At 42.9% G+C, this 11,726-nt stretch overlaps 1 protein-coding gene across 9 annotated transcripts in view; it reads left to right on the top strand.

The window, feature by feature from the left end:
* sorcs1 (sortilin-related VPS10 domain containing receptor 1) overlaps positions 1 to 11,726 on the top strand; it is a 165,454-nt gene that overhangs the window by 77,865 nt on the left and 75,863 nt on the right. For 5 of the 9 annotated variants that reach the window (XM_016675596.1, XM_016675594.1, XM_016675592.1 and 2 more), the window contains exon 2: positions 8,654 to 8,721. The exons of 3 other annotated variants lie outside the window; for them this stretch is intronic. In XM_016675596.1, coding sequence (XP_016531082.1) covers positions 8,654 to 8,721 — 68 coding nt within the window. Of the gene's footprint in view, positions 1 to 1,797; positions 1,802 to 8,653; positions 8,722 to 11,726 lie in introns of those variants that run through there. One more of the 9 variants, XM_016675597.1, reaches the window with a different exon arrangement.

Here is an 11,726-nt window from a genome sequence, read left to right on the forward strand (position 1 = left end):
GACACATTTCCACATCAGTTTCCTGCAGATAATTCCCAGGAACAGGCGGCGCTGAAACAAAACGACGTGGAGGGCTTTGTAGTTCAGACATGAAAAAGAGATGTAATCATCGTGTACAACCACAATCTCTGCATACTTTTTAATACTTATTACCGGCACACATCTTATTAATGACTTCCTTAAGCCTTTTAAGTGTTCAAATGCTTTCTGCAGCTCCACATTTCAGAGATCAGGCTCTTAATTGCAAAAACGGTCACAGTGAATCCATCCAGCGTAGCGTGGAGGGAAATGTGCGCGGTGCAAAGTGGGTTAACAAGCAGTTAGGAACAGCATATGGCTGCAAATCAAGGAATATGAAAAAGCTGCGCCTGCATCATCATCAGAAAAAAGCAAACAAAAAGGCAGCAGCAAACAACAGTGACAGGTCTGCGGATCAAAGCGGCGGCTCATGGAACCGGAGCTGCAGGTAGGTGCAGAAGCTGCCGAGTTGTTCAGTATTCCACCAGCGTCGCTGCAAACCCCACATGGCCCAAAATAATCTGCTCCAATGCATCAGAAAATGGAGGAACGTTCGTCCTTCTCTCATCAGCGAAAAAACAAAAAGGAGGAAGTAAATTGACGGCATGGTGTAAGTTTCTGGCAGCATCTCTGTGCGGTAATTACAACTGAAAGAGATCAGGCTGCAGAAGACGGATCATTTACTAATAAGCAGCTCTGATTCCTGCGGCCGGGATGCAGAGGAAGCTCCTGGGGCCGCGCGCCCTGACAGGCCTTGATCAATCTGCTTTCCAATGAAGACGCATTATTTTTAGATATGTGACAAGCAGAGGAAAACTCTGCTTCCCAGGCATGTTTCACTTTTATATTAGCAAGAGGCACAAGTGGTGCATTTTCCACAGGAAGATGTGACAGGCTAATCCACAGAGAGGAGTGTTCTTGCCTCAGTGATCCCCCACCCCCCCACAGTGAGCATGACAGTTGGAGCTATCTCCAAATGTCAGCAGGTAGAACTTGTTTGCATCATTATATATGAGCGCGCTGCCCTGTTTGTGCTCACAGAATTCATTTTGCAGATTAAAAGGAAAGTGTGAAACAGATTCATTAGGTGCTCCTGTGTGTCAGCAGCTCTGAGCTCCTGCAGGAACGAAACCGGATCTGTCCCCTGGAGAAATCTGGTCTCACATGATTACAGAAATGAGACGTGAGGAAAACAAATAGTTTGCGATGCCCTGCAGAACCTGAACCTGACATTAACCCCCCCTCCGTTTGGGAGAGTCGGCGTGTGTGTGTGTGTGTGTGTGTGTGTGTTTGTGTTTGTGTGTGTGTGCGGTTTGTTTGGCTCCTCGCACCATTACCAGGAGATGGTAATTGTTGCTTGTATATGCATGTTGGGGAATTTTGATCCGTGGTGATATTTTCTTTCCTCCATCCAAGGACAATTACCAGAGAGTACAGCAGATATCCGTGTTTGCTGGCAGCAAAGGCAAAGTTTGGATTAAAGAGAAATAAAAGGATACTTTAAATATGTGGAGCTTTGCACAGACACAGTTGTGACTGATCCGCACCTCGAGCTGAGGCTTTTCTCTGCATGACTAATATATCTGTGCTCTTTCCTTATGCGTTTGCAAGCCTTCTTGAACATCCTCCAGAGACACGTCTCCTCTTTGAACTGCGCTCTTCATCCATCAGGACCATGTCCACTGCAGAAGCTGCACCACTCTGGCTTCTCAGCGCAGAATAAATCAGCTTTTGATGGTGCGGTCATGCTCTGAACCAGACGGGAATGAAAGGCAACGGCAGCGTAAATAAACTGGGATGCTGCCGGTGTTGTGTTTTAAATTTTCCCCCGGTGCCGTGCAGCAGGTGAGCTGATGCAGTTTGCTTTCATTAGGAGAGAGGAAATGGCTGCATAACAGAAATCACCGTAAATCACTCTGCTTGAGCTGATGCACATAAATGGTGCGTTTTGAAAGTAATGTACTTCCATTTAGAGGGGCTTCTTTTGTGGCTGCTCTGTGAGGCAGGGAGCGGCCAGGACAGCAAAAATATCTGGATTGGAATCATATTCAGTGGAAATGTTACAGTAAAGGACCATTTTAATGTGTATATATATTTAATAATAGCTTGGTTTCCTCAGAGGTAAAAGGTTTGGGGTTCAGATCTCACCTGATGGATTTAATATGCATGTAGCTGCAGAGTTTTTCATGCTGTGGCTGTATATTAATATACTGTTCACTTTATTCATATAGTGCACTTTAAAAACTAATTTCAATCCACATCCCAGTTGATCCTGGTTATCAAACAGTTAAAAGTTTCTGTGTAATGAAGCCCAGCAGAGCTTGGAGCCGTCTCTCCCCCTGGACAGAAACCAGCGACGAGCGCTTCCTGGTGTACAGGAATCCCTCATACTGAGCATGCATGACGCGACAGTGGAGAGGAAAAACTCTCCTTTAACAGGAAGAACCCTCCAGCAGAACTGGAACCAGAACCAGGCTCAGTACAAACTGGTCTGTCACAGCTGACTGGAGGTTTACATGATAAACACACAAGACAAACATTTGTGGCTGTTGAGAGGAAGAGAGCCGTAAACTCCTGAGTCTGCATGCATTTGGTTCAATCTGCTTTGAGAAACATTCCCAGAATTCCCAGAAGGATAAAAAATCCACACGATAAACTCTGCATGCTACAGAAACTTAAACCGTTTTTAAGAAACCAACTTCTGTTGTGACGTTACAGTGGACAGTCTGGATGCTCAGAAAGTTCTGGGCAGCTTCTTACGAAGTAACAAGGTAACAAACTTTAGTTTCTTTGTTAGCTGGACCCGGAGTGTCAGGACCGACCGGTGGTTCTGAAGCTGCTGTCCACATTCACATCCAATTTGACACCATGTGAGAAACTCTTAGAGCATTTTTCACACGAAGCTTTGTTTGGAGCAAACAGTCTGCATCTCAAAGTGCCACTTCATGTCAGCTGCTGTGCAGAAACATGGCCGCTTTCTGCATGTGGGCCGACGTGACGGGTTTGGTTCTGATGAGGTCTGGAGTTTTCCTAATCGCTGCTGCAGTTCGCAGCGTCACATCGCTAAACTTTTTTAATTACAGTTTGCACTAATATACAGAAACAAAACTTTAAAAGCTGTTTTCCCTGTTTCCATAAAACTGTATTTCTTTGATAAAAAACTGGAGAAACTGGTTTGTTTATTAGAAATGTAATAATTTAAAGAAGTTCATATCTACTGAACATTTTTCACATTTTGTCAAAAACAGAAACTACTTTTTATGGGATTTTTATGTGATGAACCAAAACAAAATGGTGCATAGTTATGAAGTAAAGGATACATGATGCATGGTTCTTTATGTTTTTACATAAAAATCTGAAAAGTGTGGCATGTGTTGGCACTTCCTCCCAGTTTCAGCTCATCTGGGTTTCCAGCTCTGCACAGGACTGAACCTCTGGGCCGTTCTTCTCTGAAACGGATCAAAGTCTGGATGTGGATATCTGTGAACATCGGTTTTCAATTGTTGCTAAGGATTTCAGTGTGGACTTTGACTGGGCCATTCTGTCACAGCATTAAGCTTTGGTCTGATTAACACACAGCCTGTCAGTCTGAGTGGACGTACAGGTTGGTAGGTCTCCAGTTGGTCCATCGTGTCTCCAGCTGCAGACCCACAGAGCAGCCCTCTCTTATCCTACAGACTAGCCAGCAGCAATTAGCAAACACCTGGTGGAACTTCTCATCTGCTGAGCTTGTATGAGCTGCTTGTCAGTGCAACATAATGAAACCATCAGAAGCTTAACAGAGAAACATTTTTCTAATGATGTGCTGAAGACAGAGTGTCAGAGAGACCGGGAGCTTCTTAAAGAGACAGAGACCCAATTTAAACCATTAAAGTAAAATGTCTTTGAAGTCATATTTAATTGATTGTACTATAAAATGGAACATACATGTATGTATGGGGCTGTATAAGGATGGAGTCAGACTTTCACCTTTTCTGTGACTCTGAGCAAAAGTTTACTGGATGAAAAAATCTGAATATTTGAGTCTGGATCTTTGCAAAATGTGTTGGAAGATTGGTTTTGTCTTTCTGATGCCGTCATGCATCAGAAGTGAGTCGGCCTGTGGAGAGGTATCCTCCACAGAGCCGTGTCTGTGTATTTACAGTACGGAGCCTCCGGGCCCAACTGGCACCGCCAGTGAGGAACATATGCACCTTCCAGTGGGAGCCCATCTGACCGGGCCGCTGGCTGACGACCGCCTGCTTCTCTCCACATGCAGCCGACAGACGGCCAGAGCAGACTCTGCCCTTCAGTCAGAGAGACTTTACTGCGGCCTTTCACAGGTCGTTCCTCTGAGCCTGGAGCCGGAGAGCTGTGTGTCGCTCTGATCTGGAAAACCTTACACACCTGCTCACCTTTACCTGCACCCAGACATGCTAACGACTGGCTCAGAGTTGTTAAAGCCGTAGTTGCCCCATTACCCTCACCTTCAACCTGCTTTTCTCACAAACACACGTTGACTCGCAGAGGAGGATGTGATGTGTGAAGGAAATAATGAGTGGAGGACGAAAAGAGAAGCTGAATGCTGGGAATGTAGCCTCCAGGTGGGACGCTAAGTGGACCCGGTTGGTCATTAGCATTAGCATGCACGGTTCTGACTTTAAGGTGATTGTCCCCCTCCGTCCCCAGGCTGACTCCTGATCAATGCAGGGTTACGGGTCTTTATTCGGGTGAATGTTCAGAACACCGAGTCCCTGCCGGCCCGACACCGACCCGTTTCCATGGTGCCGGCAGGGTTTCAGGGGCTGCAGATGTTGGCGCATATTTAATAAGCCTGATCACTGGAGCCCCCGACCTCGCCGTGTAATTCCTCTACCCAAGTTGCATCTGTTCGCCGTGTTCTCACTGCAGCCTCATGCTGGCGCAATAGTTTCACAAAGTCACACAAGTCATGGAGTGACTGGCTGCTGCTGCCACGGCAACAAGCAGGGCGATGCGGAGGGGAACTGATGGACGCAGGTTTCCAACTCCATCAGTGTTTAGTTTTGTTGAACAGTCAGAGATAAGAACACAGTGATGCACTGAGTGGGCAGTTTCAGACTGACCACTGCAGCATCTTACCCAGAACACCTGCAGGTCATCAGATAACTAACTGGCAGCTCGTCCCTTTGGATCTCCTGGATCTTATCAGAGTAAACTCGGAACAGTCGGGATCCAGTTTCCTCTCAATATTTTCCTGCATCTTCAGCTTCAAACACTTCCAGTCACAAAGTAAACACACCGCGCCGCGTTCACTTTTACGCTCCAAGCCAAATAAGTTGTTTCTGCCTCGGCTTGTTTCCCTGAAGACTTGGGCTGACCCACTTTCACTCATCCTGCTCACCTTCAGGGCATCAACCGAATCCAGAAGATTTTCCCAGCAGTGTTTGGAATCAATGGGATATGATTAAGTAATGAGTCTGAAACAATGAGGATAATTTTAAACAGCCGCAGTGTGCAGCAGCTCGCTGCAGCTGTGGAGTCTGTTCACAGAGAAGACCTCTTGGAACATTTCTGATTAACACATGGATATGATTGATTAGATTAAAAATAGATTTTATGTTGAATTGTTTGACAGTCAGGTTGGAAACAGCAACAGAGAAGTTAAGGTGAATGTTTTGCTCCAACATCTGACTTTATCTTCAACCTCTGAATGGAAGAAAAGCTAAATGAAGACAGGATCCGATACGTTGCATCTGACACACTGAACGAAATATCAGGAACCATTTTAACAAACTTTAACAAGGCTGACGGCCAGTAAATCCCCCAGAAATCAGTAACCTGATTTTTATTCTTGATAAATGTTTATCAGGTTCTCAAACTTCATTTTTAAAGTTCTAACTTCCTCTGACTGGTTATGTGTGTCTAACAGCAGGTGACTGTGACCCATGTCTGATTTTTGAGAATTGGAGAGTCTGAACACATCAGTTCTGATCAATTCACACCTAAAAAAACTTAATTTGATTCAACTTTTACATCATTGATGTGAGACATGAGTCATAATTCATAAGAAGCCAGATGTGATTAAATCCAGATTTCATTTATTTCTTTATTTCAAACTGGTTTTTAAAACAAGAAAAGAAGAAACCAGTAGGACAGAGAAACATGTGCATGAATGTTTCTCTGTGCATAATGATCAGAAATGTGTCATTAAAAACCATGTTGCAGTATTTATATACCTGTTCAATATACTGTGCTAAAGAACCAACAAATAAATATTAAATAAACAAAATTATTACAAACTGAACCTCAGGACAAGACAGTTTAGACACTGACTGAAAATCAGGATTACAAACCTATGAGAGAAATCTGTAGCTGCTTCCATTAACAATTTTATGCATATTTTTGAAGTTTCACATTGGAAATTGTTGATGGAAACAGCAAAGTTTGAAATAACTCCCTGAATTGTGCTGAAATGTTTGAAAACTTGTCTGCTGGTTTTTTGCTACTTGTTGTTTACTGCAGCCACGCGTAGCGTCAACATCTGAAGAAATTAAAGTCTGCGTATCCTGGCTGATTCACTGGATGGAAGCATGTCCAATTTGGATCTTCTGTTTTGCAACATTTTAAAAGTTAGCCCAAAATTCTGCTGCTGTGGCGTCGACATTCAGGATCCTGCAAAGGAAATCAGATTTCAGCAAAGAATCAGAAATGAGCATCAGGAGCTGCTGTGTGAACACAGTTTAAACATGAAGTGTTGAGAGCTCTGTTTAAATTGATCAACCTCCATATTTTTAATAATTCAGAACCTAAAGTGCTTTTCTAAGTGACATTTAATTAGTTATTTTTACTAATATGGACACAAACTGGTGGATTTTTCATCTTCACACTAAAATAATAGGAGCCATTTTCCATCTTTTTAAAGTATTTATGCTCTGAAGTGTTTCTAAAGCAGCAGCTCAGATTTCCTCTCTTCTGCTTTTGGACACAGCTGGTCACAGAGACTCAGTGTTTTCCAACAGAGACAAGTTAAACATTTTTCTGAGGAATTAAAAATGTAATTGGAATAATGGGAAAACTCTCCAACTGATTTCTGTAAAGGTTTAATGTTAACCAGGACTGAGAGCGTCTGTCCTGTTTCTATCGGCTGCATCCCGTCTCCACACGCCTGGATCCCTGGATCAGCTTCCAGTCGTTCTGCACATGCTCAGTAGCGAGTCGTTCATTTGATCCAGGTGTGTTGAGACGGGATGCAGAAACCGACTCCTGAATTCAGGTAAAGTTAAAGTCAAATTAACAAGTTAAAGTTTCTCCTGAAAAAACTGTTTGCATTGTGAATTCTTGTTTCAGGTTCCATGGGTTTGAGGCAGATGTAGCTGCTTTTATTCAGTGTGTGTGTTTGGGTCTGACTGCTTGAGTCTGGGAGTGTGTTCTGCAGACATCAGAGCCAAAGCAGCAGATTGATGAACAGCTTCAGCCTTCAGGGTGTCAGGAAGCCGAAGCCTCTTCCTTCCTGCTCCTCTGTCCTCCACAAAGACCCCATGAACCATCACACCCACTGCTCCTGCTCTAACCTCACCAGTTCCCCCAACCCTCATCAGAAGTTACACAGTCATAAAAAGTCTTATTCCAACTCTTCCCTAAGGCGCACACGTTTTATTATTTCTACTCTAAACCCTCAACATGTGGTTAGAAAATGCTCTAATTGTTCAGAAAGTCTGAAAAGAAAAAGGTGACACCAATGGCAAAATGACAGTTGAATCAACATACAGAGGAGCAAGAACAGAGTGAATGAGATGCAATAAAGCCGACGATCAGGAGTCTGTTTCATTTCCACCAGTGAAACAAACTGGGGATTTTTATCCTCTTTGACAGCAAAAATGTAAATGTTTGCATGATGTTTGACTGGAATAAGTTTCCATTTTTATCTGGTTGATTTCCTTTAATCCTGAATGAAAAGATAAATTTATCCCCAGCAAGTGAGATAAAAACATTTATAGATTTACAGAAGATAAATCTGATGGATAAAGTCTGAATTTCTATTCAGCTGTGTGACAGTCTGAGAAAAATATGGAAAACATCAAATAAAATACATCTGTGTGTGTCTGCATCAAGTTGCTGAGGGTTTCTGATGGAGTAAAGCATCAAATATAAAAATAAAACTGTTCATGAGTCAAACAGAAGCTGGACGAGTCCGACGTGTTTCTGTCAGTGAAAAACAGGAAAAATTCAAATCCGTTTTATTCACAAACTTTCTGGATAGAAATGTTTCCTCAGACTGGTTTGGTCCAACAGGCTGCCGCTCTGAGTGACGCAGGTCTAGAATGCGTCATCCATGAACGGTGATAGATGAGGGTCAACATGAGAAAAATCTACTTAATTTAACTGGATGATGGATGGAGCTCCAGTTACTCAGATGGACAAAAAGAACTTCTACTTTGAACAAAGTTAGAGAGAAAAAGGCTGAACATTTAGTTAGTCTGACATTTATAGTCAATTATTTTAGACCAAAAGGAGAAAGAGGCTGAAATCTGACTCAGCTGATCTGCCTGGGACTCATTTTTTCCTTCCTCACAATGTTCCTTGAATTTGCATCTTTAAATTTCCTGTAAATTTAACGTCTTTATGTGTGAAAGGATAGATTTACATCCTAACTGTTGCCTCTGTTGTCTTGCAGGTAATTCTGATGCTAACCAAACTCTTTGACTTCAACCTCAACAGTGCGACCGAGAGTTCATTATGGAGGTAAGAGTCCGACACGTTTCACCAGGTCATGATGGGAGCACGTCTGAGTTTGACACAGTAAATTGGTCCGAGGAGCCGCTGAGGCGCCGTCCACACTTCCCATGGCTTTAATCGTGATTTAAAGACGCTCCAGATTCTCACACACTGAGAATGACTGAAATGTTTGAAACTTCTGGGGGAAAGTAAAGTCAGAGGAAGATCTGAGGATCATGAGCCCATCAGAACCTGGAGCTGGAGGCTCGTTAGTGGAACCAGTCCAGAAGTCTGAACCCAAAACCATCAGCTCAAACTCAGGCTGTGCTCAAGTCATGAACATGTTCAACAAACCTTTTCAGGTCAGTTTTATGAGATAAGCTCCAACACTGAGTGAGTTATGAATAAAATCTATATTCTGGAAAACAATCATTTGGATTACTAACATATTTAAAGCTGCTTGTGTCCCAGTGTTTGGGCTTCGGGTTTCTTCTGTGTTGTTGCTTCATTTCCTTTTCATATCAGTTAAGGTTTGTTTCTTGGTTTATTTTTTTTTGTGCCTCTGGATTTTGTTCTTGGCGTTTTTCTTCCCCTCTGACTTGGAGCTTTTTCAGCCTCAGTTCTTCTGCATGTTCATCATTCAGACTTGAACTGGTTCCACCGAGACAAAATAATGAATCTTTAATAAATATTCGATTCTCTGCCAGCTGTCAATCCAAACGCTTATTAAAAACTTTGTTTTCATTTGCCTTTGGCTAAATAATGTTATTTAATGTCCCTTTGAGATTAATTAACCATTTTTGAATAAGAAAAGTTTCTTTTAGTGAAGTGTTTTTGTGGAATATTAGCTAACCATCTTTGCAGCGTTTATTGTCTTGAGTAGAAATGACTTTATTGAGGAAAGTGTTTGAAGGGTTTCTCATCTGTCCTGTGTCTGGGAGGCAGCCTGAGGCGGCGCAGACACGCAGCGCAGACACGCAGCGCAGACACGCAGCGCTGCGGTGAACGTCGCAGGAGGCCACTCAGCTCAGAGCAGCCAGCCATGATCCCGCATTATCCCGGTAATGGTGCCTCTCCAACGCTGTGATAAATCTAATAACCTGAGAAAACACAGCGCTTCGTAATGGACGGATGATTAAAGGTGTGTGTGGAAAAGCCTGACAGTCCAACAGAAAGACAGACGAGTGAACAGATGATTCACGTTTTTGAGTGAGAGAAGAGTTTAATGAGTGGACGGGACATGAGTAGAAAATTTACAGCCGGGAAGACGGAGCGGCACCTCGGGGAGCGATTCCAGCCTGAAGTAGGCAAAGCTGCATGAGGTAACAGCTTGAAATTTTTCTGCCCATAAATTGATGTGATGGGCGTGAGCATGAATCTGTCAAGCTGTCATTTCTTTATGGACAGCAGTGAAGTCAGCGTTTTAACAAGTAACAACACAAAGTCAGAAATCTCCTCAAACAAATCGTCCAGTTTTCTGTTTGTCTCCAGTTTTACAGATTTAGTCTCATTATTGATTTAAAAATTGGCTTTGCTCTCGTAAGCAGGCGGCTCTGGGATCTCAGAGAAATGATCACATCAGAGAATCTGATTCGGTTTAATGTCATCAAATTATTTCATACGTCAACAACCAAACTGGGTTCCAGGAACACAACATGAGAACAATAAGTCAAAGTAAAGAAATGAATGAGCGTGATGTTATGAATGAAAAGTAAAAGCAAACAGTAAAATGTTGTCTGAAGAATATTGGAACATTAAAAACCGTCCGTCTGTCTCCGGGTCTCAGATCTTCATCCAGGATCAGGAAAAAACTCTGAAAAGTCGTGACTGTATTTCAGTTTTTAGGATCCTTCAACACACAGTGAGAAAAAGGCGAAGCATCATCTATTCAGGATTTTAACACTTTTACAGTGTCTATAAAAAGTATTCAGCCCCTTGGATTCTTTTATTGTTATGACAAATCAATTATGATTAACAGAATTTGGATTTTTTGATAAAAATAAAACCCAACGAAACCTGTAATGTCAAAGTGGAAATTAATTTCTACAAAATATTGACAAATATATAAAAATATGACAAATATTCACCCCCTCCAGTCAGTATTTAGTATTTGCATCTTTTTGCCGCCGTCCCAGCAGGGAGTCTGTGAGGATCGTCTGGACGCTGCAGCGGCCATGACAGCAGCTGAAGAGCTGAGAGCAGCAGGAGAGTCTAACAGGAAAAGTAGCTTCACTGTCTGAGAACGGAAAGATGATTAAAAGATTGGCCATGAAATTAAAATGATGCGAAACCCAAAATATTCAAAGTTAACAAAAGTTAATAAAAATAGTTGTCTCATCTATTCTCTCCATTTTGGATGGTTTTATTTTGTGAGTGAAAGTCCTGCACTGTCCATCTGCATCATTTACTGGAGTTCCACATTTTTACAATCCTTGATTTCCTGTAGTTGGTCCAGGAAAAATAATGCAGAGGGCTTTAAGTGGCCCGTGAGCCACAGGTTAACCCCCGGCCTCAGAACCGTCTCCACTGCTCACCTCGACATGTAACATGTCCCTCATTCTTCACTGCTTTGAATATCATCCAGATCCTCAAAACTAGTCCGCCATGTTGAGAATATTGGCCGGGTTCCTGTTCGGTGTGACGAACGGCCTGAAAATGTTCCCTAATTAGGGTTTTTGGATCCTCTCACTGTGTTCAACCACAGAGCTGCTCATTTTAAAAATACGTTCATGGTTTAAAAAAAAAAAAAGATTTCAGGAGTCGGAGGTGAGCCGTGGATCGTGACGGGCGGCGGGATGATGGAAAGGCATTGCGGATGTGGAGAGGAGGAGGGAAAGCTCTGATTTAGCCAGCTACTCCAGAGCTCCACTGAGTGAGAGTGCCAGGTTGCATAAATTCATCCTGGCCGACTCATCGCAGCTGCTGCTTGTCTGGAGCGGCGCTGCTGGCGTTTCCTGAGATCCACACATCTCTCTCTCTCTCTCTTTTTATGTCTCTCTCTGTCTCTCTCTCTCCCCCTCTCTCTCTCTCTC

The sequence above is a fragment of the Poecilia formosa genome, unplaced genomic scaffold (assembly GCF_000485575.1).
Source record: "Poecilia formosa unplaced genomic scaffold, Poecilia_formosa-5.1.2 Scaffold117, whole genome shotgun sequence".
Classification (NCBI taxonomy): Eukaryota; Metazoa; Chordata; class Actinopteri; order Cyprinodontiformes; family Poeciliidae; genus Poecilia; species Poecilia formosa.